This window comes from Gasterosteus aculeatus, chromosome 16, assembly GCF_964276395.1.
Source record: "Gasterosteus aculeatus chromosome 16, fGasAcu3.hap1.1, whole genome shotgun sequence".
Classification (NCBI taxonomy): Eukaryota; Metazoa; Chordata; class Actinopteri; order Perciformes; family Gasterosteidae; genus Gasterosteus; species Gasterosteus aculeatus.
This window is the reverse complement of record NC_135704.1, coordinates 5,102,784-5,126,381: the sequence shown is the minus strand read 5'-3', so window position 1 is coordinate 5,126,381 and position 23,598 is coordinate 5,102,784. Positions and strand designations below refer to the sequence as shown.

Below are 23,598 nucleotides of genomic sequence, written 5' to 3'. Positions count from 1 at the left end.
GGCAGAATCAATATTTAGACCTCATGTTTAAGGAGTTTAAATACAAAATATAAAATTACTAGATGGCAGTAGTGTCGACCGAACCATCGTCTATGATTTTACCGGTCTGGCCCACTGATCAAAGGTCTGGCCCTAACCTAAAAGTAGTTTGACACCCCTGCTGTAAGAGAACGTGTGGCTCAGGTGCCTCAACCATAATCATAAAACTGATTTATGGCAACTGACCTGTCGTACAAACAACATCCGTACTCGAATGATGTGGCTCCGCTCAGTCGGCTCCTCAGCTCAATGTTGTGACGCCTGCCACGGAGTTGCCACAGATTCACTGAAGATCGTCACAGATTCACTGACGATCATCACAGACTTGCCATTGAGGACCAGTGCCACAAGGAGGATCTCGGCCCTGCTGCATTAAGTACTTCAACAATGAGAGCCGGCCCTTTGACCTATCTTTAGCCAGAGTAATCTCGACCATTAGAGAAGCATCTGAGCCGTCACGCGTCAGTTCAGACGGTGTGTCTGGGCATCGTTGATCGAAAGGTTAAAATCATTGTAAAATCATCATCATTGTATTCAATAAAAGAAAGGGTGTTGTGGTAAAAAGAACATCTCAGCTGAGGAGCCGCTGGTCTCTGCAACCAACAGGCCACAGGGCCCATTGACCATACCTAGTGCCTGTTTGTTGCCTCCACCAGCGAACTCGAGAACAATGGTTGCCTACAGGTATTTATGCCAATGCGTAAAGGTGTGAAAGTCAGTGTCCACACCTCTGGGAGTGGTCTTCTGGTGAGTTCAATGTAACTCGGATTTCGAATGAGCCTCAGTCAATATCAGTTGTTGTGCAAGTATTACATGCATGCATTCCAGTTGATTACATTACATTAAATACAATCATAGCTGTACATTGGTGTTATTCTATTACAGCTGCAGAATTACAGTGGTTTTACAACATTGTCAATACTTTATTGATTACACAGTTTCAGACTCATGGCTGTATTGTGGTGTACACTATATGCATTTTAGTAATTTTATGAACCGGGTCGTCAGTTTATTTCTAATATCCTACACTGTCTAAGTGGACTTCGATGACCAAGAGGTGAGAAAGGAGGAAAAATACTGTTGTGCAGATTGTGATGCCCTCTGAGGTAAAATTGAAATGTGTTCATTTAGGCTATATAAAAAATAATTCAAAACCTTCGGATGTTTGATAAAACATCTATTTCAGAGGGAGCTCTGAAGTTGTGCTAAATCTTAATAAATACAAGACAATAGAATTCTAAAAAGTATGAAATTAAAAATAATAACCATGAAACTTCTCAATTATATTATTTTGCATCAGACTATTCTGTTTTGTTTGTTATCCGAAATGTTTTAATATGCAAATTGAAACTACTGCTTGCTTTTGGTATCGTGTTTTGTGGAAGATACACCAACAAACAGAAAATGGATGAAAAAATGTCATTCATAATTACTCAATTGGATCTTGAACATTAAAGTATCAGTTTTCTGTCAATTAATTCAGATTTAAATAAAACTAATGATCAAAAGCAATGATGGAATTTATTAAACAACAGTGCAAAAGTTAAGACAAGGAGCAGGAGTTGGTGGTGAAGGTGGAGGAGGAATAAGCATCTCTGGAACATGGCTCTTGTGGTAGAAGGAATGATCCCGGCTCTCGATCAGCTCCTGGTACATCGGGACGTGTGGAGTCCAACAACAACTGGAGAAAACCACAAAAAAATGTCTTAAGTCACCGGGCATCAACAAAACACCCTCAAATTATGAAACCAATGCCAATTGAAGGAATGTTTAAATTCATAAAGTAAACAGACTTTCTAACATTTTAGGTCTTTCATTTCATCAAGAGTTTACTCCAGGTATTTTATAAGACTCAAATATAAAACATCCTTTTTTAACTAAATGACTTCTACAGGATGATCACTCTGCTACGCATCAGCCTGATGTCACTAATTGAGTTCAAACCAGCAGGAGAAAGCTGAGCTCTCTTTAGTTAATGTTGTATCGGAGGACGTACAGTTGGCTGGCAGATAGTTCAGTCAGAGTTGTAGGTGCACGGTGATGGTTGTATGTGGAGGTTGATGCTCTAGTGATCTTCAAGGATCTTCAGGTGGAGGCTTCCACAGGTAAGCAGAAGCTGTGCAATCTACAGGTAGAGGGCGCAACTGTGGGTTGCTGGCAGAAGCTATTTAGGAGGAGGTTCGGTTGCAGCTGGGAGAGGCTTCAGATGTAGCATGGCAAAGGATGCAGCCGCTGGAGCACGTTGAATTCTGGCTCAATGGGAGTTGTGGATGAAGACAATTTAGAGGTCGTAGGTGGAGGAACGGCAGGTGCCAGAATCTGCAGGTGGAGGGAACAAATGTAGATTCTGGCAGAGGCTGTAGTTGAAGATTTGAAAGGCAGCACTCTGCACAAACTGCCGGTGGTGGTGAGCAGCAGGTTTTGCCAGAGGCAGGAAGGTGGACGTTTAGGTGCCGACAAGTAACTGTAGGTGGCTCTAGGTGGAGGTTCGGTTTCAGCCGCTTGCCACAATCTACTGGTGGAGACGGTGAATGGCAGGTTTGTGGTAGAAGCAATTTAGGTGAAGCTTTGGTTGCATCTTGATGAGGTTGGACACATGGATGAAACATCAGCAGCTTGTGGCAGGGGCCTGAAGGTGGAGGTTTGAAAGGTAGATTATCACCAGGATCTTCAGGTGGAGGCAAAATCCATAGGTAACTGGCAGTGGTTTTAGATGGAGGTTCTGCTGCAGCTTTCTACAAAAGTCTACAGGTGGAGTAGGCAACTGCACATTGGCAGGCTAAAGGTGGAGGATTTCACGGCATCTGCCTGCCATACCCTGCAGGTGGAGGCGGCACCTACAGGATCTGACAAAGGCTTTACGTTGAGGCTTCAAAGGCATCTTTATACAAATGTCTTCCAGCATACTACAGTTAGAGGCGGTAACTGCAGGTTGCGGCAGATGCGTGGAGGTTTGGGAGGTAGAGTTAGGGTTCATCAGTATGTTCAGGTGGAGGCGGCATACAGAGGTAACTGGCGTAGGCCATGCTGGAGGCAGCTACAGCTGGAGGCAGCAAAGCAGGTCAGTGACAGAGGCTATTTAGGTGGAGATTTGGTTGCAGCTGACTGCCAACAACCAACCGTTTTAGGCAGACACTGCAGGTGCTGGCAGAGGCAGAAGGTTCAGGTTCAGTTGCAGCTGTCTGCCAATATCTGCTGGTGGAGAATGTAACAGCAGATTAGTGGCAGAGGCTGGATATTTAGCTACAGCTGGCGGTGGAGGTTTGGTTGTAGCCCCTCAACCCCAATCTGCAAGTGGAGGGTGCAACTGCAGGTTTGTGGCAGAGGCTGTTAAGATGGAATTAAGTTGCAGTTGTCTGCAAGCAGACTGCAGTTCGAGGCAAAAACCGCAGCATGCTGGCAGAGGATTTTAGTTGTAGGCTGGCAGAGACTGCAGGTGGTGCAACTGTGGTCGTAGGACGTAGGTGGAGGTTTGGTTGAAGCTGTCTGCCAGCAACCTGCAGTTGGAGGCGGCATCAACAGGTCACTGGCAGAGGATGTAGGTGGAGGTTTGGTTGCAGCTGGCTGCCAGCAACCTGCAGTTGGAGGCAACAACTGCAGGTCACTGGCAGAGGATCAAGGTGAAGGTTTGCTTCCAGCTGTCTGCCAATATCTGCTGGTGGAGGTGGTAACAGCAGTTTAGGGGTTGAGCCTACATAAGGTGGGGGTTTGGTAGCAGCTGCCGGCAACCTGCAGTTGGAGGCAGCAACTGCAGATTGCTACTTTTGAGTTTTCAGCTCTTCTGTGGTGTCCCTGGCTTTGGCTCCCCCAAAATGTCCACCTGGTGGAGGGGAGGGAAGACTCCAACCCCGTAGGAGACATCCACGTGCACCAGTCCGTCTCCGTTGACTGTTTCGGTGAACAGGGGACGGTCCAGTCTCTGCCACAGCTTCTGCTTGATGACGCGCCCCAGGCTCAGAGTGTAAGGACGCAGACGGCCGCTCTTGAACCTGAGAGGTAAAAACAACGAGTTTAATCACAACGTCACACGTGGTTCAAATGTTGCTGTGAGGGAATATTGAGCGATACATTTAGTTGTGATTGGAAGAATGTGCTAATTATGTGAGCGATTGTTGACACAACGCACCTCAGCATTTCATCAACAACCTCGTGGTACAGCTGCTGGTATTCTTCCACTGGGAGGTTGAATATCTTCAGAGGCCCGTCGTGCAGTGGAGCAGTGGAGGGCTGGAGGCTGGGGGCCACACAGGAGACTCGGGGCAGGTCAGCAGGTGGGATGGTGGCTCTAGGCTTCTCCACCAAAGACCCTGAATGGTCACCAGCTGGGGAGGGCTGCACAGCGGGGACACAGTCCAGCACCTCTGGATGGTCAGGGAGGGGACGGGCTCCGGAGGTGCGCTTCCTCTTCTGGTGAAGGTCTCCGGGAGCAGCAGAGGGCCGGCGCTTTCTCTTTAGAGTCGGCCCCTGGTCAGCAACACATCAAAGGGTGTGAGTGAACTTCACACTGAACAACACACTGTCACAGAGAAACCTCTGCATCACATGCACTGCAGAGAGCCTTCACAGATTCTGTCCATTTTGAAGGATTTTTAATATGCAATCTCTTTGCTTGTTTGTACACTGACTCACTCCGGGTCCTGAGGATTACATTGTGAACAGTTTGAAAGAACAAGTCTCACCTGCTTGTCCCTGCAGCATGAACACTGTCTCCAGGCTGAGGGCCTCGACGCGCTCTCTGCCTGGCGAGCAGAGGTTCTCCTTCCTGTCTGGTTGTCGGTCAGGAGAACGGGAACGTCACACTGCAACAACATAGACTTGTGTTAGAAGGAAGCTTTACAAGTACGGTCAAAGCAGAACGTTTCATTTCTCAATTCACTGTGAAAACCAACTGATATTTCCCCTAAAACACGGCGTGTATTTCCACACGCGTAGAGCTTCTATCAGTACATTCAACCATCGAGAGAGTTCACAGAGACCAGATGAAGTTTGTAGGGGCCTGAGCTGCAGGGCCGCTGTGAACACCTGTTCCTCACACAAGTACGCCGTGTGGACAGGTTGTATGTGCCTCAGTGTTAGCGGACCGACACTTAACTATTAATAACATGAATTAAGGAACATGTGATCAAGTGAAAAGACTGTCTGCATTTAAACCTCCTGGAGAAACTTGCTGAAGACATTTGTGGTCTTTGGTTTTGACTAAATAGTTATAATATCAAGCAGGTACAGTACAGCTGTCAGCTGAGACCAGTCGTCTAATTAAAGGTGGGGGGGGGTGTTCATAGCAGAGCTGATTATCACGTCACTTCTAGGGGTCTGAAGGTCTCAACGGTAAAACACAGAAAACATTGTTGACATTCAAAGGGTTCAAATCTCACATTTTCCATGATGAAAGTTACTTTAGTCGCTCTGGTCAGTCTCTGTGACTCTTTAGTTCTTGTAATGAAGGAAGAAGTCCGCAGTAAAAAAGGCTGTTAGCAAGAAATCGTTGAGCTGAACTTGAGGAAACACTTTTTGTGACTGCTTGAGTGGTTGTTTATGTTCAAATGAGGATTCCATAGAATCATCGGAAGGACCACAGCAACCATGGAATCCTGCACGTCCATTTTGTGTCTGTGTGTTCTAAGGTTTTATCCAACCATTTCTGAACATAGGAATGCATCCTCAGTCACAATGTCTGAACATGTTCTTTATATCATTATATATGGATATATTAATTGAGCTCTGCTGCAGGTCCATGCAATAATTAGATAATACAGATATTATAACTAGTAACATATTTAATGTTAACCTGTTATTTTATAAGCGTTAATGTGTTTACGGGAAGAAGTTGTTGGATACTAGTAATTGTTTTTTAATTTACCGAGTTCAGGGGGTCTCATGACATGTGAAGCTGTGGAACCTGTCAATCATCCTAGCTACCCATGGGGGCGGGTACAAGTGAGGGTATGTGGGGTTTGCAGAGACAGTGAGGAGGGATGTTTGTCAATGATCTGCTTGTAGTCGAAGTCAGTCTATGATAATATATGATTAATTATAACTATAATAATCTAGATTGCTTATCTATTGCTTATCAAATCAGCCCAAACGTTTTTCAAATGAAATATATGTGATGTGCAAGCTGTTGGTTTGGACTGCTGACATTTTTTGTATGAGCTCTTCCATAAGATGATATAGTTTGTTAAATGTCATTGTAACAAAGGGAATCGTTTTGGTCTGTAGCTGCTATCAGTCCAATGACGCGCTATGAGCTCATGTACGAGCGAGATCTTCATCTTTATTCCTATTTCATTAGAATCACAAATAACGTTTCAAATCAGCTATGCATAATAGTGGGTTTTTTTATGGGAACGTGGAGGTAGCAGATACATAAACATGCACTGAGGGGAAGACCGGGGGGCAAACTCTCTCTCTGGTTCCCTCAACAGGTTGATGTGACCATGACTGCATGTGCTTCATACAGATCATCTTTAGTCCAACGACATTTTATTAAACAAACAATTAAGACAATTATGTTTGTCTTACGTCCCTTCAATTGGTTCTCAGAAATATCTATTGACATCATAGTGTTTGTATGTGGGTCATTTGAACACTTTATTTTTGGAGAATTAACTATATTATTTTGAATGGCACGTTTAATTTTGCATGTGATTTGTGGGATGTTAAATTGTTTTTGTGAGTTTTGAGATTTAACTGAAGTGATTTACACTAGTAAAGGTTACTGGACTGATGTACACGGCTAACAACCTGCTGTGGCCACCATGCAAGTGTATGAAAAAGAGCAAATATTGAATAAGGTAACGAATCATTTGTACGGTAATGAATCAAGCATTTATGGAAACTTGTAATACATTGTGGTGATGTAGATAAAGTGCAACCCCAAAAATACAAGCCACCAGTATCATTTGAATAATGCTATACAATTTTAACCACTTTAAATGACAGAAGCTATCTTTTCAATCCAGTTCTATGTTAGACCTTGTGTTTCTGGAGTTATCAGAAAACCACTAAAGTGCTCAAGAAATGGCCACATGGTGCTGCTAATACATCAACTATTCACATGTGCCCTCAGTGGTGCTGACCTTTCCTCCTCTTAGCTGGAAAATGATGTTTACATATTTCAGCAATTCTGCAAGAATCAAGCTTTGTGTATGTATTGTGAAAATAGTTTCTGTTATCACACATAGTGAGCTGGTAGAAAGCAGACGCATCATTCATGCTGATTATTATTTACTGCTAAAGCATATGTGGGTTTCTGTTAAGTAAAGGCCTCTAGAAAGGTTGGAGGATATTTTCAGTTCAACGTTTAAATTACATTTCCACCCAAAATAAAAATATATATATATATAATAATATAGCGGTACATTTGATTGAAAAGTCAAAACTAATGTCGGAAACCAGAAGTGACTGTAATTCAGATTGAAGAGATTATTATTATCTAACAGTAACTTTATACAGTATATAGACTATAATTCCTTAAAACCGGATTCATAGAAAATAGTTATACGTATATAATATATATAGTGTATATATTGAAATGCAAAAAATACCACGGTCATGAGTTATTTATTTATTTATTATTAAAATATTAAATTATTCACTTTAATTCAAAAATAAACATGAGAACACGTAATCAGGTGACAGTTAAACAAGAGACATTCAGTCGTGTTCAGTTAGCCTTGTGAACTGTCCGTTAATCCCAACGGCCGGTTAAAATTCCGCAGTGCTCGTTATGAAGGTGTTTGACCTCATTAATCTCAATCGTGTGGCTGTTTTTCCCTTCGGAGGCATCAGTTGTGGCAACTAACGTAACAGTATGACATGATATCCAAAAGTATTTCATTTCTTTCTTAAACTATGTTTGAGGCATTAAAGTCTGCTAGAAGAAAACTGCTTAATTCACATGCTTTGGACTTTTGTACAGCTTTACCAACCGTCGCCAATCCGCTGGTATGAATTAGCCTTCTACCCACAACTTGGATTGGCACCACAACATCGATATAGAACATGAAGCAATTAAAAGATAAATTAGTATTGTGTCAGAATCTATCCTGTGTATACAAACTCAGATGTTGGAGGTGTTTTACTATGAAGGTGCACGTTTACTGCTTTTGAGAAAAGTGGCATTGCGCTCCAGAGTCACGGCCCTGCGGCCAGGCGCCTGGTTCAGTTCGCTCATATCCACGCCGGAGTCTAAGCTGGTCTCCCGACTCTCAACCGGCCTTCGCCGCCTCTGCTGCTCTGACACTGCGTACCGGATCTCAGCTGCGGGTTTGCCCTCCAGTGATACGAACCAGGCTCGGGGAGGCTGAGTCGAGGGGCTTTTAGAGAGTTCTGCGAAGGCATGCACAGAGTGTCTGCCGCCGCCCCTCATTTTATTCAACGTCCCCGGGACGGATGCGGACTCCGTCAGGCAGAAGTGCTCTCTGGAGGCGCTGGCCGGAGTTTCCGACCGATTGCCCTCCAGAACCCCGAGCTGGTCCTCATTTTCCGCGGCCTGGTTCTGGGTAGCCGACAGCCCTTCTGGCGGAGTCTGCGTGACACCGCTTGACTGTGCGGCTCAGCCGCGGACCCCACACGGGGAAGAGTGGCCGACTTGCTCCACTGGGGCTGCTCCTCCAAGTGGAAGAATGCTGGAGCGGGAAAGATGGCGACAAGTTCTCCGTCTGCTGGTTCGTTCTTCTCTGTGATCAGGTTGCAAAAATAGTAGGTGAGGGGAGGACGGGCTAGCTGTGCTCCAGATGTGGGCTGTGATGCAGAAGATCTGAGGTTCGAGTCCCGCCATCGGCAAGTTGCAAGCAAAGTGTGTTAAATGATGGCAGTTATGGAGATTTCCCTAATAGACGGGTGTGTATGGAATGAAAACATACAGGAGTGTATGAAATGAAAAAGCTTCCAAAACCAAGTGCAGAAAATACACTTTAATGGCTTAAATACCACACTAATAATAACGCATGACAATAATAACACACTAATAGTAACCTGCTTAAACCACACTTGTAAATAAAACAACAAATAAAAACCCTCATTTCCCCCCCGCTATGAGTCCTTTGGACCTCCTCCCTCCACTGCTCCACAGTCTTGCCCCCGACAGCAGCACAGTAGGCTATACCGTAAAGCCGAGTGTGGCCAGTTTGTAATGTTTTTTTTATTTTTTATTTTATTGATGCTTGTTTCAATTCGATTGAGAGCTTGTTCAGTGTTTGTGCAGAGCCAAATTATTTATTCTCAACTCACAATTAAAACTAATCTTGATTCGTTAGAGGTGAGATTTCATGTAGAAAGTCAAAATCCCTCATTAATTGTGACATGTTTTTAACTGTTTGGGGATCTCCATGTGCACTTTAAACGCATGTACCATGGATTCATTACTGTGAAACAATATAACAATGTTCAATAAGGTGACATTACTACGAATGAGTAGTAGTGGCTCATGTTTCATGCTGTACTTTGTATTTTCCTTCAGACCACGGCGCCTCTCACTCCATGGAGGACGACACCTGCTGGACCTTTGTGAAGCTGCACCGGTGTTCTTGTTTTTATGAAAACAGGAAGCAGGAAGAGCAGAGTTTGTTCAGAGGAACACACAGAAGTGTGGTCTGGACGACGTGAGCAGATGTTCCTCTGCGTCTGTTCATCTGAGCCGTTGTTGTGGCGGAATATACAGAGAGACACGTTTTTCATAAAGAATCCCCCAAAAATCCATCACGTCTTCTCTCTGACCTCGGGTCTCCTCATGAGGTTGTGATCTCTTCTTCTTAGTCTCCGCAGCGAGTTAGTTTCACACCTTGTGGCTCTGAACAAATGTTTCTCATTGTTACCGATTCTCCAAGAAAAAGTGACGTCATCCAGCCGTCTTCAGAGCGCAAAGAGGATCTTCATGTGAAGTCGGGACAGCAGCAGCGTGAGGACTCTCCTCATACCGCCTCTTTCATGCTGCCCCCCCCCTCCGTCTAAGCTTCCTCCTTCGTCACTCTATACGCGTCTGCCTCCTTCGTCACTCTCTGTGCGCCCCCCTCCCCCCTTGCCTCTGCGTGTCCTCCCATGGCTCACTGGTGGTCAAAGGTCGTCTGGGAGGAATGTAGGCGGAGCTGTGAGGGGATTCTTTTGTCCTCTTTGTCTGCAGCTCACCAATCCTGTGACGTCAGCGCTGGCTGACTAGATTTCCCAGAACCCTCTCGCGCTCCTCAGCAGAGTAGACGGGACCTGAAGCGGGTCGGATCAGGTTCTGGAGCCGGTGGAATGGTCAGGGTTCACTGCACAGCAGCCAGACCTCTCAGCAGTTGTGTTTTGGACCTAGACAGAGACACGGAAACATGGTTTTAGACTCCCTAAAGTGGTGCCACCGTCACAGAGTGCTCGACCCCTTCAGAAGCTTTTAAGAACCCCTCAGAAACTAGGTGCTGTTGTGTTATTTCGATAGCACATATACTAAAATTGGAACGATACAGAGAAGATTAGCATGGCCCCTGCGCAAGGATGACACGCAAATTCGTGAAGCGTTCCTCATTTTCTTTAATTATCTGGAATCTTTATGCTATTATAGGATTGCTTTAGGATTTGCTCTGGTTATTATACAGACTTTTCCCACTTGGGGTGAAACGGCGCCACCACGGCCACTGTTGCTACTGCAGAAGCAGAGTGGCGTCTCCCTAGGAGTTCAAAGTCTTCATTAAACCTGTCTAACCTCAATGAAAATGTCTGTCTTCTGAAAAATAAACATGTCTGTCCTCCAAACTATAAACAGTCTGTCCTCATCCCTATATAATCTGAGAAGAAGGGAGGTACACTGAGAGTCTCTGTTCTCTTCACCAGACCTCATTGTTTTAGCAACTCCGTTTACCGGAATATGGAGGAGAAACCGGCCGAGTTCCACACAGAAACGTCCGGTAACAGAACCCAAAAGACTCCGAAGGCTCGTGTTGCTGTAAACGTTGTCCGGATGTAAGTTAGTTCAACGTGAGAGCCGTTGGTTCTTCAGTTGATCTTGTGTTGGCCGAATAAAAGATCATCTCCGTGTGGTTTAGAAAGGCTCTTCTATTTGATGTTAGTGATGATGTTTGGGCCAGTTAGCCAGCAGCGTTTGTTTAATTCAACGGTTTCTGAACAGAGTTCTGCTGCACACGTCACCATCAGGCTGATCAGAGAGAAGCAGTTGCTTCGTTTGCCCACGTGAGGGCGCCGTTGCCCACAGAGTGATCAGTCAGTTCTGTGACTGTAAACAATCCGTGTATTATTCAATTGATGAACCCAAAACCAAATACGATTTGTTTTTCTGTCATTCAATTGATAAACCAAGAACGAAAAACGGGCCACTGGACGATATTAATGTTGAAAGTTTGTGTTTTGAAGTTTTTGTGTCCCAAATGACTGTTTATTCCACTAATGTCTCAATCATATTGAAGCCCATTTCCGCCACAAAAACAGAAAAGGCGAAAAGCGTGGTTGAAGTAAAGCAGTAGTTATTGAGAGATCTGCTTATATACACTACAGAATATGTTTGATTGGGAGGAATAGTCAATACCTGAACGGAAAAGTGTAGCAAGGCCAAAGTCATGGTGTTCATACACGGGTGTGTACTTGTTGTTGCTGTTGAGTAATTATTAACAATGTTCAATATTTATGCCAAATAATATTCAATACCTCCACTGTTGTGAATAGTAGCATCCCAAAAATCATGTCATATGCCCATGCGCGTGTTCTTGTTGTACTACACCTTTTACTTTGTTTGAACATTTCTTTTGACTATTTCTTTTGACTTTTTTTTCAATATTTATGGCAAATAATGTTCAATAACGCCACTTATGGACTCTGGAATGTCAAAAGACATTTTCAAACAAAGTTAAAAGGTGAAGTACAACGAGAGCACGCGCATGGAGTCTGAATCTGTGCTAGACGGTACAACAAACCTGCACGCTGTGAATACCGACGAGGCATTAATGTTCAATTTAAACATGAAGTTATGAATCTAAACTCTGCCCTCAAACAGACGTGACGTCACCAGTGAACACATCGGTCTCCGACAGCACATTCAGGCATGAAAACGCGTCAAGGGTGAAAAGGTGAGGAGGAGATTCCCCCTCTAGGGGGTTTCAACTGGTTTTGTCCCAGGGATCATTTTTTGGGTACCGACGAGGGGGGGATGGGAAACGGCCACAGAAACACGGAGAGACGAACCAATTAGCTCCAATACGCGTTTTAGACTGAGCTCCATTCACCGTATTAAACTAAAGTTAGTAATAATAACCATACATCTTTGCTAAAAGTTACGTGTGACGTCACGGCCGCCGCTAGCATCGATCGGCAGCAGGTTTGTTGTGTGCGAACTCATTTTCATTCACTCACATTTAAATAGTATTAGTATCCCTGCGTTCACTCATAATAAACACCCATTACCATGCGCCGTAGTACTAAAAGAGAACATAGTTGACGTGTTGTACTTACGTCTGCCGAGTATTGTTAGAATGAGACGGCAGTCCAGCGGTGATCCAACATGGCGGATCGAGAAGTCTAAATTGGAACAAATTGAGCATCTGATTGGACGCGCAAACCGTGGATCCTCTGATTGGTCGGCCGAGAATTGAAACAAGCTCTGAGGCCTCTCATTGGCTCCTGGGAATTGAAACAATTGGAACAGAGAAGAAGGGGCCTTCGAGAGCCTATGGTTCGTTCTTCTAAGTGAAAGCAGGTGAAATATCTGTGGTTCAAGTCCTGCCTCAGGCAAGGTAGAAGGGGAGGGGGTTATTGTGCTCCATGTGCGAGGTCATGCAGAAGGTCAGCAGGTCGAGTCCCACCTCAAACAAGGTATAATCTTAGTGTGTTATATGATGGCCAGTTATGGAGCCCGGCCCAAGAAATTGGAAACTGGCCACAATCGGCTCTACAGTTTAGCCTACTGTGCTGCTGTCGGGGGCAAGACTATGGAGCAGTGGAGGTCCAAAGGACTCATAGCAGGGGGAAATGAGGGTTGTTTTATTTACAGTTGTTATAGTCTGTTATTATCTGTTATAGTTTGTTGTTATTTGTTATTTAAGTCATTAAAGTCTATTTTCTGCACTCCAGGGTCTCTTCTTCCTGAGGAGACTGAAGAAGGCCCATCTGTCTCCTCAGATTCTAGAGAATTTTTACCGCTGTACCATAGAGAGCATCCGTACAAACTGCATCTCAGTATGGTATGGCAGCTGCTCTGTCTCGGACCGTAAATCACTGCAGAGGGTGATGAAACCTGCCCAACGCATCACCGGTTCCTCACTCCCCACCATTGAGGCTGTCCAGAGCAAGAGATGTCTGCGGAGGGGAAGCAGCATCGAAAAGGACAGCTCTCACCCTAGCCACAGACTGTTTGCCCTCCTCCCCTCTGGGAGGTGCTACAGGGTGCTCCGTTCCCGGACTAGCAGGTTCAGGAACAGCTTCATCCCTGCGGCTGTCATTCTCCTGAACTCTGCCCCCCCTGAACTCTGAACTCTGCCCCCCACCCCCACACACACCTCCCTCAGTGACTGTACTTCCCCCCTCCACCCTGGCTTGACTGCTACACACCTTCCTCCAGCCACTGAACATTTGCACTGTTATTGCATATCCATTTCTTACTGTTCATATCTATTTATTCACTTATTACACTTTACATATGCACATACTCTGCACTTTTGCTATTTTGCACTTCTGGTTGGATGTTAAACTGCATTTCATTGCCTCAGTACTTGTACCCTGTGCAGTAACAATAAAGTTGAATCTAATCTAGAAAAAAAAACTTGGTTTTGGAAGCTTTTTCATTCCATACATACCTGTCTATTAGGGAAATCTCCATAACAGGCCAACATTTAACACACTTAGATTACACCTTGTTTGAGGCAGGCATCTACCTGCTGACCTTCTGCATGACCTCGCACATCTGGAGCACAATAACCCCCTCCCCTTCTACCTTGCCTGAGGCAGGACTCGAACCGCAGATCTTTCACCTGCTTTCACTTTTCGAGGACCTGGAGCCCCTTCTTCTCTGTCCCAATTGTTTCAATTCCTAGGAGCCAATGAGAGGCCTCAGAGCTTGTTTCAATTCTCGGCCGACCAATCAGAGGATCCACGGTTTGCGCGTCCAATCAGATGCTCAATTTGTTCCAATTTAGACTTCTCGATCCGCCATGTTGGATCACCGCTGGACTGCCGTTTCATTCTAGCAATACTCGGCAGACGTAAGTACAACATGTCAACTATGCTCTCTTTTAGTACTATAGCGCATGTTAATGGGTGTTTATTATGAGTGCAAGCAGGGATACTAATACTATTTAAATGTGAGTGAATGGAAATGAGTTCGCACACAACAAACCTGCGGCCGATCGATGCTAGCGGCGGCCGTGACGTCACACACGTAACTTAGCCAAGATTTATGGTTATTATAACTAACTTTAGTTTAATACGGCGAATGGAACCCGGTCTAAAATCGCGTATGGGAGCTAACGGTCACGTCTCTCCGTGTTTCTGCGGACATTTAGGTGGTTTATTGGTGACGGAGTTTACGTGACTTTATAGCATCGGGGATGCGTCACATGTTGACAACAACAGGTGTTACCAAGTCATAAACGTTACTTTATTACAACGTATAGCAACGTGTTTTATTCATGTGTCATTCAACAGTCCAGTAGAATTGTGATATTTGTCATTTATGTGGAATAATAACAAACATAAAAAATATGTGCATATTTAGAGACAGACACAGGGTTTCCTCTGATAGGAAGGTTTTAATGACAGGGTAAAGAGGCCGGACGAGGTGGACTCGGAGGCCTGGGCTCATGTCGTCTCCGAGTGCGGTGACGCCGCCAACGCCGCCCTGGTCCTGAGCCGGTGGGAGGTGCAGTTTGGCCGCTACCAGGGCAGAACCTTCCACTGGCTCCTGGAGAACGACGTGGGCTACAGCGCCAATCTGGTCGCCTCCCACCAGAAGGAGCGCGAGAGGACGCAGGCTCAGTCCTCGCTGATGGCCAACAAGGTCATTCACAATACTTGGAGACAGTTACAATTAGAGAAATGATGGCATTTAACCTCACTGTGTAATCTCACTTTGTAACCTCACAGGACGCCTTCACCCGCTACTCCTCCGCCTATCCTGACTTGGTGGAGGCTGTCAGGTTCCACAGGGCATTTGAGGAGGCGCGGGCGAATTCCCTCCAGCCCGGTCAGCAGGGACGGGCCCTTGTTGGCTTCGTGGACTTCAAATCCGAAACCCTGGAGAGCCTCTACGAGTCTACTGACAACAAAAAGATCCGGTGAAAAAGATCATTATTATTTTTATCGTCACATTGCTGTGGCGACCACCGACCATCAGAATCATGTTGAATGTTTGATTTGTGCAGTTTTGTCAAGTACCTCCGGAGGCCGTCACCAGCTCCAGGGACGCAGATGGAGAATTTTTATAGTTTGTCTATGTCTATTTAATCTCCATAACTGGCCATCATTTAACACACTAAGATTATACCTTGTTTGAGGTGGGACTCGACCTGCTGACCTTCTGCATGACCTCGCACATGGAGCACAATAACCCCCTCCCCTTCTACCTTGCCTGAGGCAGGACTTGAACCACAGATATTTCACCTGCTTTCACTTAGAAGAACGAACCATAGGCTCTCGAAGGCCCCTTCTTCTCTGTTCCAATTGTTTCAATTCCCAGGAGCCAATGAGAGGCCTCAGAGCTTGTTTCAATTCTCGGCCGACCAATCAGAGGATCCACGGTTTGCGCGTCCAATCAGATGCTCAATTTGTTCCAATTTAGACTTCTCGATCCGCCATGTTGGATCACCGCTGGACTGCCGTCTCATTCTAACAATACTCGGCAGACGTAAGTACAACACGTCAACTATGCTCTCTTTTAGTACTACGGCGCATGGTAATGGCTGTTTATAATGAGTGTAAGCAGGGATACTAATACTATTTAAATGTGAGTGAATGAAAATGAGTTCGCACACAACAAACCTGCTGCTGATCGATGCTAGCGGCGGCCGTGACGTCACACACGTAACTTTTAGCAAAGATTTATGGTTATTATTACTAACTTTAGTTTAATACGGTGAATGGAGCTCAGTCTAAAACGCGTATTGGAGCTAATTAGTTCGTCTCTCCGTGTTTCTGTGGCCGTTTCCCATCCCCCCCTCGTCGGTACCCAAAAAATGATCCCTGGGACAAAACCAGTTGAAACCCCCTAGAGGGGGAATCTCCTCCTCACCTTTTCACCCTTGACGCGTTTTCATGCCTGAATGTGCTGTCGGAGACCGATGTGTTCACTGGTGACGTCACGTCTGTTTGAGGGCAGAGTTTAGATTCATAACTTCATGTTTAAATTGAACATTAATGCCTCGTCGGTATTCACAGCGTGCAGGTTTGTTGGACCGTCTAGCACAGATTCAGACTCCATGCGCGTGCTCTCGTTGTAATTCACCTTTTAACTTTTTTTGAAAATGTCTTTTGACATTCCAGAGTCCATAAGTGGCGTTATTGAACATTATTTGCCATAAATATTGAAAAAAAGTCAAAAGAAATAGCCAAAAGAAATGTTCAAACAAAGTAAAAGGTGTAGTACAACAAGAACACGCGCATGGACATATGACATGATTTTTGGGATGCTACTATTCACAACAGTGGAGGTATTGAATATTATTTGGCATAAATATTGAACATTGTTAATAATTACTCAACAGCAACAACAAGTACACACCCGTGTATGAACACTATGACTTTGGCCTTGCTACACTTTTCCGTTCAGGTATTGACTATTCCTCCCAATCAAACATATTCTGTAGTGTATATAAGCAGATCTCTCAATAACTACTGCTTTACTTCAACCACGCTTTTCGCCTTTTCTGTTTTTGTGGCGGAAATGGGCTTCAATATGATTGAGACATTAGTGGAATAAACAGTCATTTGGGACACAAAAACTTCAAAACACAAACTTTCAACATTAATATCGTCCAGTGGCCCGTTTTTCGTTCTTGGTTTATCAATTGAATGACAGAAAAACAAATCGTATTTGGTTTTGGGTTCATCAATTGAATAATACACGGATTGTTTACAGTCACAGAACTGACTGATCACTCTGTGGGCAACGGCGCCCTCACGTGGGCAAACGAAGCAACTGCTTCTCTCTGATCAGCCTGATGGTGACGTGTGCAGCAGAACTCTGTTCAGAAACCGTTGAATTAAACAAACGCTGCTGGCTAACTGGCCCAAACATCATCACTAACATCAAATAGAAGAGCCTTTCTAAACCACACGGAGATGATCTTTTATTCGGCCAACACAAGATCAACTGAAGAACCAACGGCTCTCACGTTGAACTAACTTACATCCGGACAACGTTTACAGCAACACGAGCCTTCGGAGTCTTTTGGGTTCTGTTACCGGACGTTTCTGTGTGGAACTCGGCCGGTTTCTCCTCCATATTCCGGTAAACGGAGTTGCTAAAACAATGAGGTCTGGTGAAGAGAACAGAGACTCTCAGTGTACCTCCCTTCTTCTCAGATTATATAGGGATGAGGACAGACTGTTTATAGTTTGGAGGACAGACATGTTTATTTTTCAGAAGACAGACATTTTCATTGAGGTTAGACAGGTTTAATGAAGACTTTGAACTCCTAGGGAGACGCCACTCTGCTTCTGCAGTAGCAACAGTGGCCGTGGTGGCGCCGTTTCACCCCAAGTGGGAAAAGTCTGTATAATAACCAGAGCAAATCCTAAAGCAATCCTATAATAGCATAAAGATTCCAGATAATTAAAGAAAATGAGGAACGCTTCACGAATTTGCGTGTCATCCTTGCGCAGGGGCCATGCTAATCTTCTCTGTATCGTTCCAATTTTAGTATATGTGCTATCGAAATAACACAACAGCACCTAGTTTCTGAGGGGTTCTTAAAAGCTTCTGAAGGGGTCGAGCACTCTGTGACGGTGGCACCACTTTAGGGAGTCTAAAACCATGTTTCCGTGTCTCTGTCTAGGTCCAAAACACAACTGCTGAGAGGTCTGGCTGCTGTGCAGTGAACCCTGACCATTCCACCGGCTCCAGAACCTGATCCGACCCGCTTCAGGTCCCGTCTACTCTGCTGAGGAGCGCGAGAGGGTTCTGGGAAATCTAGTCAGCCAGCGCTGACGTCACAGGATTGGTGAGCTGCAGACAAAGAGGACAAAAGAATCCCCTCACAGCTCCGCCTACATTCCTCCCAGACGACCTTTGACCACCAGTGAGCCATGGGAGGACACGCAGAGGCAAGGGGGGAGGGGGGCGCACAGAGAGTGACGAAGGAGGCAGACGCGTATAGAGTGACGAAGGAGGAAGCTTAGACGGAGGGGGGGGGCAGCATGAAAGAGGCGGTATGAGGAGAGTCCTCACGCTGCTGCTGTCCCGACTTCACATGAAGATCCTCTTTGCGCTCTGAAGACGGCTGGATGACGTCACTTTTTCTTGGAGAATCGGTAACAATGAGAAACATTTGTTCAGAGCCACAAGGTGTGAAACTAACTCGCTGCGGAGACTAAGAAGAAGAGATCACAACCTCATGAGGAGACCCGAGGTCAGAGAGAAGACGTGATGGATTTTGGGGGGATTCTTTATGAAAAACGTGTCTCTCTGTATATTCCGCCACAACAACGGCTCAGATGAACAGACGCAGAGGAACATCTGCTCACGTCGTCCAGACCACACTTCTGTGTGTTCCTCTGAACAAACTCTGCTCTTCCTGCTTCCTGTTTTCATAAAAACAAGAACACCGGTGCAGCTCCACAAAGGTCCAGCAGGTGTCGTCCTCCATGGAGTGAGAGGCGTGGTCTGAAGGAAAATACAAAGTACAGCATGAAACATGAGCCACTACTACTCATTCGTAGTAATGTCACCTTATTGAACATTGTTATATTGTTTCACAGTAATGAATCCATGGTACATGCGTTTAAAGTGCACATGGAGATCCCCAAACAGTTAAAAACATGTCACAATTAATGAGGGATTTTGACTTTCTACATGAAATCTCACCTCTAACGAATCAAGATTAGTTTTAATTGTGAGTTGAGAATAAATAATTTGGCTCTGCACAAACACCGAACAAGCTTTCAATCGAATCGAAACAATCTGATTCATGAAATAAAAAATTACTCGATACCGGTGTAAAGTCATTGAACAGGACATTTGTTAAGTAGTTGTTAAAAGTCTTCTGTTTAACAGTTGGGAGGTGAAACACATTCAAGTCCTGCGTCAAGTTTCTGCTCGGAGGTCTCTCAGCCTCTGGATTATATAGTGGAGATGACACATACACAAGTTCTGCATCAAGGTCCAACGTCTGCATCTCAATCCCAAAATGATGACATATAGTCACGAGACATGCATCAAGGCTTCTCCATGTCTGCGTCTGGTTAACAAAGCACACACCAGTTACACACCAAGGCTTCTCTGCAGGGAGGTCACACTGTGTGGCGTTCTACAGTAGTAGTGCTTCAACTAAAATGAGCTTGTGTTCGCTTAAACTGCAGTTAGATTTTTCCAGTGTGCAGTTCGGGACCACAAACACAAATGTATCTGCAAGTTCAGGTGCTTGTTAGTAAAACTACTGTGGAAGCTTTTATATGTTTAAATACTTCCACATGGTTTTAGTTGCATGTATGCATGCTCCTGTTATAGCAAACTCATATAAAATGCAATTCAATGTGGAAGTAATCCCAAGTATTCCGAATACAATACTCAGATTAGTTAATGTATCGGAATACGTTCTACATTACATTTTTGGGCATGTATTCTGTAACTGAATATGTTTTAAGGCAGCGAAGGGGAAGAACACCTCCTGTGCTGCCATGACCCTCATCTGGTGGCCTTCCTCCTGCTCCTCCTCCTCCACTAGATGGGGAGCAGCCAGGGCCTTCTGCTCCTCCAGACGAGGAAAGACCTGGACCCTCGTCCAGCGGCCTTCCTCCACTGCCCCTGGGTGTCTTCCCTGGTCCTGCCGGTCCACCTCCTCAACTTCCCAGAGAAAGTAGGAGCCCTGTCTGGAGGAAGAGGAAGGCGGCCGAGGCAGCGGCTGCTGCAGGTCAGGTGTTGCCACCCAAAAATCCCCGTCAGCAGTACACCTGCTCCAAGTGTGTTCAGCCCAAAACATTACAAACTGGCCACACTCAGCTTCACGGTATAGCGTACTGTGCTGCTGTCGGGGGCAAGACTGTGGAGCAGTGGAGGAAGGAGGTCCAAAGGACTCATAGCGGGGGGAAATGAGGGTTTTTATTTGTTGTTTTATTTACAAGTGTGGTTTAAGCAGGTTACTATTAGTGTGTTATTATTGTCATGTGTTATTATTGTCATGCGTTATTATTAGTGTGTTATTATTGTCATGTGTTATTATTAGTGTGTTATTTAAGCCATTAAAGTGTATTTTCTGCACTTGGTTTTGGAAGCTTTTTCATTTCATAAACTCCTGTATGTTTTCATTCCATACACACCCGTCTATTAGGGAAATCTCCATAACTGCCATCATTTAACACACTTTGCTTGCAACTTGCCGACGGCGGGACTCGAACCACAGATCTTCTGCATCGCAGCACACATCTGGAGCACAGCTCTCTTTACTCTTGGTAAAGTTCTGTTGGTTTATTTGTCACTTAATAAACTTCTGAATGTTCCACATTTCACTGCTTCAATTGATCAAATGTCTGATTATGAACAATGGATATATAATGATTCTCACAAACACATTCACACACATAATGAAACTCCTATGGTCATCTACACATACATATGGTACATAAGCTGATACAGTACATATATCCTATTCATATCAAATTGATTCTTTGGGCCTGTTTTCATCTACATCCTCTGAAAGAGTTGAGAAAACGGGAAAACGGGTCAAGGGTGAAAAAGGTGAGAAGGATATTACCCCTCTCAGGGATCATGTTTTGCGTACCGACGAGGGGGGGGGGATTGACAACAACTAATAGCGGACAAGTCATTAAATACTCGTCATGCATCATAGTGCATTGCATATAATGGGCGCTGGTCAACTAGTCTAAAATTCATTTTAGACACATTTATGCGTAGTTTAGAGTGACAAATCGTACCAGCGTACTTTGCAGTCAGAATGCGTATCAGGTGGGCAGGTCTGCTTATTGATAGAACGGTGGAGCACTTTACCTTCTGCCTCGTCAGTTCCCTCACCTCAAAATCTACCTCCTCAAGAACGCTAGCGTTAGCTAATCATTTCCCACCCGCCTCTATTCATCAGGCTGTAGCTAACGTTAGCTAAGTCTATGTCAACAAAGCTCCTGGTAACTTGACTTAGACCCGAAAATATTACAATGATTGAAACCATCACTCACCCTGTTCGCAGTTCGCTGAATATGAATACCCCCCCCAAAAAACTCATCCAATCTACACGATTCACGTAGGTCACCTATTTTGGTTTCAAAACGGCGAATTTTGCCGAAAGGTGAGTTTCATGCCTGTTAAATGTTATTCTGTATCGCACAATTTTGCAAATTAGCCTCATGTGTCTTTACAGTCTGTACACATGTGACATCCTCAGAAACCCTCACATCGACACAGGAAAAACTCCCCAAACAATGAAAAAGTATTTGATGGGGAGAATAAAGGGAAGAAACCTTTAGAGAGACAAAGGACGATCCTCCCTGGGACGGACAGAATGAACAACGTAAAATATGTATTATGCGTTAAATTCATCCGACAGAAATGGTTCAAATTAACATATTATCTCATCATATGTGTTCATGATCATTTCCTGCTCGTCACCGGAGAAAAAAGACGCTCTTCCTTTAAGTTTGTTTGTTACCGTTAAAAATCCTGGTTTCGACGATCGACTCTTCCGCCTTCTGACGTAAGACGCGCGCGCGCGATTATTCTGATGATTGATGATCTGGTTCAAACTAACAAGACGGTTCGAGCGCCGATCCGCCTTCGAGGAACCGAGATAGCCTGATTCAATCTTCTCGGTAATTTGAGCTGGATAATCGGACATCGACTTAGTTGAACCACGTACGAGGAACAGGGTCCTGGTCTACCGCGATGGCTGCAGATCCTGCAGGCTACAAGGATGCAGCCTGGCGACTTGAGACACCCTCCAGATGATGACGCCTGAGTGCGCCTCATTGTGTTAGGCCCCCCGCTGCGCTCCAGCGTCAGGGTCACGGTGGAAACAACAGACACTAACTAACTAATCACCGCTTAGATCCCCACAAACAAACAAAGATGAACTTCAGGCTGTAAATGGTTATTCAATGGTGAAGAATAACTAGCAGGTAGACTGTGAACCCAGAAAGTAATGTAGTGTTAGCCAGAGCTTATGGTTAGCGTGTTAATGAGCTAACTTGATTTAGCATGATTTACAGCATGATTTTAGCATTGACCATCTGTTCTTAATGTTTTGCACAAAGCAGCCATTAAAGTCAACATCACCTTTTAGACCAGGGGTGCCCACACCTGTCTGGCTCGCGAGCTACTTTTCAACTGGCGATCAACCTCCCTCCCTCCCTCCCTCCCTCCCAGGACCGGCCGGCTGATGGGGTGTGGGGGGGTCGACCGGTAAATAGTCGGGTGACCAACAACAGCGCATAACGAGTCGAAGTGAAGAAAACAACGAGCCTCTCATCTGTCAGAAGGAGGGAACCGTCACAAGCATCCCGCACATCGGTGGTCGATACCTTACTGGAGTCAGTTAGGATGCTAATTAGCATTAGCATTCGTTCTGATCATCTCCCGCGGTAGACCGCACGCGTGACGGACGTCTTTTTTTTTTTTAAGTCGACAACTGATACTGCCTTCAGACGGGGTGAATTTATGAATGAAGAACGTTCTGTCACAACGGTGTTGTTATCACGTAGACTACACCACTGGTTTAAACCAAGATCAGCACCCATGAGAGACTCTGGAAAATACTGGACCCGGGTTCTGCTACCCTGAAGAAAACACATTAACTCTGTTCTCAAGTGGTTCTCAAACGTGAACATGGTAATGTTGACGTCGTCTGCAACGTACAACCAAGGGAGAGAGCTATGAGGCCGAGTAATTGATTTCCTACCTCGCGACGGAGGCTGTGGCCTCTGGATGCCACACCGGATTTGGCAGCTGCAGCTGACTTGCCCCCGGCCTTCGTGCACTGGGTCCTTGACCAAGGCTGGGCTGTACAGGACCATCGACGGCTGGTAGCTCATGCCAGTACCTGCTACCTGGAGTGCCGTCGATGTAAGAAGAATGTCGAGTCATCAGGCAGCTGCCAGTTTCCAGCTGTACTCACGTGTCAGGTTTGTGTTCTGCAGGCTGTCCTGTGACATAAGGGGGGGTGATTCAGCTGAGGTCCCGCCTTCTGGGCAAAAGTGCGAATCAGCTGTAACACCCTGTGGGAGCAGCACTCGGACGCCTGTGTGCGGAGAGAATCCTCAGACAGCTGCCTTGCTTCAGGTGTCACTGAGAGCCGCGAGCTGTACCCCACCTTCATGAGGCAGCCGTCTCACTGCATCTTCGAGGGCGACGCCGGAGATGCACGCCGTCTCGCAGAGACTGACCCGCTACTGAATCCTTCTCTGTGTGACAGGGGA

At 45.3% G+C, this 23,598-nt stretch overlaps 1 protein-coding gene, 2 long non-coding RNA genes and 2 other non-coding genes across 5 annotated transcripts; 2 read left to right on the top strand and 3 right to left on the bottom strand.

Moving 5' to 3' along the window:
• Positions 1–7,593: 7,593 nt before the first annotated feature.
• On the bottom strand, positions 7,594–12,873 carry LOC144388859 (uncharacterized). Its single transcript, XR_013453128.1, has 2 exons — positions 12,481–12,873; positions 7,594–10,332 (listed from the first exon to the last, which is right to left on the bottom strand). It is a non-coding gene; the product is annotated as an uncharacterized LOC144388859 (long non-coding RNA).
• LOC120834542 (U6 spliceosomal RNA) lies at positions 10,445–10,550 on the top strand. The gene has a single exon (XR_005714459.1). It is a non-coding gene; the product is annotated as a U6 spliceosomal RNA (small nuclear RNA).
• Positions 12,874–14,018: 1,145 nt separating the features above from the next.
• On the top strand, positions 14,019–20,677 carry LOC144388857 (uncharacterized). The gene is made up of 5 exons (XM_078091415.1): positions 14,019–14,225; positions 14,782–15,019; positions 15,106–15,296; positions 15,384–15,865; positions 18,015–20,677. Exons 1-4 carry the CDS (start codon positions 14,137–14,139, stop codon positions 15,463–15,465), a joined length of 600 nt encoding a protein of 199 aa, XP_077947541.1. The 5' UTR covers positions 14,019–14,136; the 3' UTR covers positions 15,466–15,865; positions 18,015–20,677.
• On the bottom strand, positions 14,752–18,048 carry LOC144388858 (uncharacterized). The gene is made up of 2 exons (XR_013453127.1): positions 17,911–18,048; positions 14,752–15,274 (listed from the first exon to the last, which is right to left on the bottom strand). It is a non-coding gene; the product is annotated as an uncharacterized LOC144388858 (long non-coding RNA).
• LOC120834541 (U6 spliceosomal RNA) lies at positions 17,797–17,902 on the bottom strand. The gene has a single exon (XR_005714458.1). It is a non-coding gene; the product is annotated as a U6 spliceosomal RNA (small nuclear RNA).
• Positions 20,678–23,598: the final 2,921 nt, after the last annotated feature.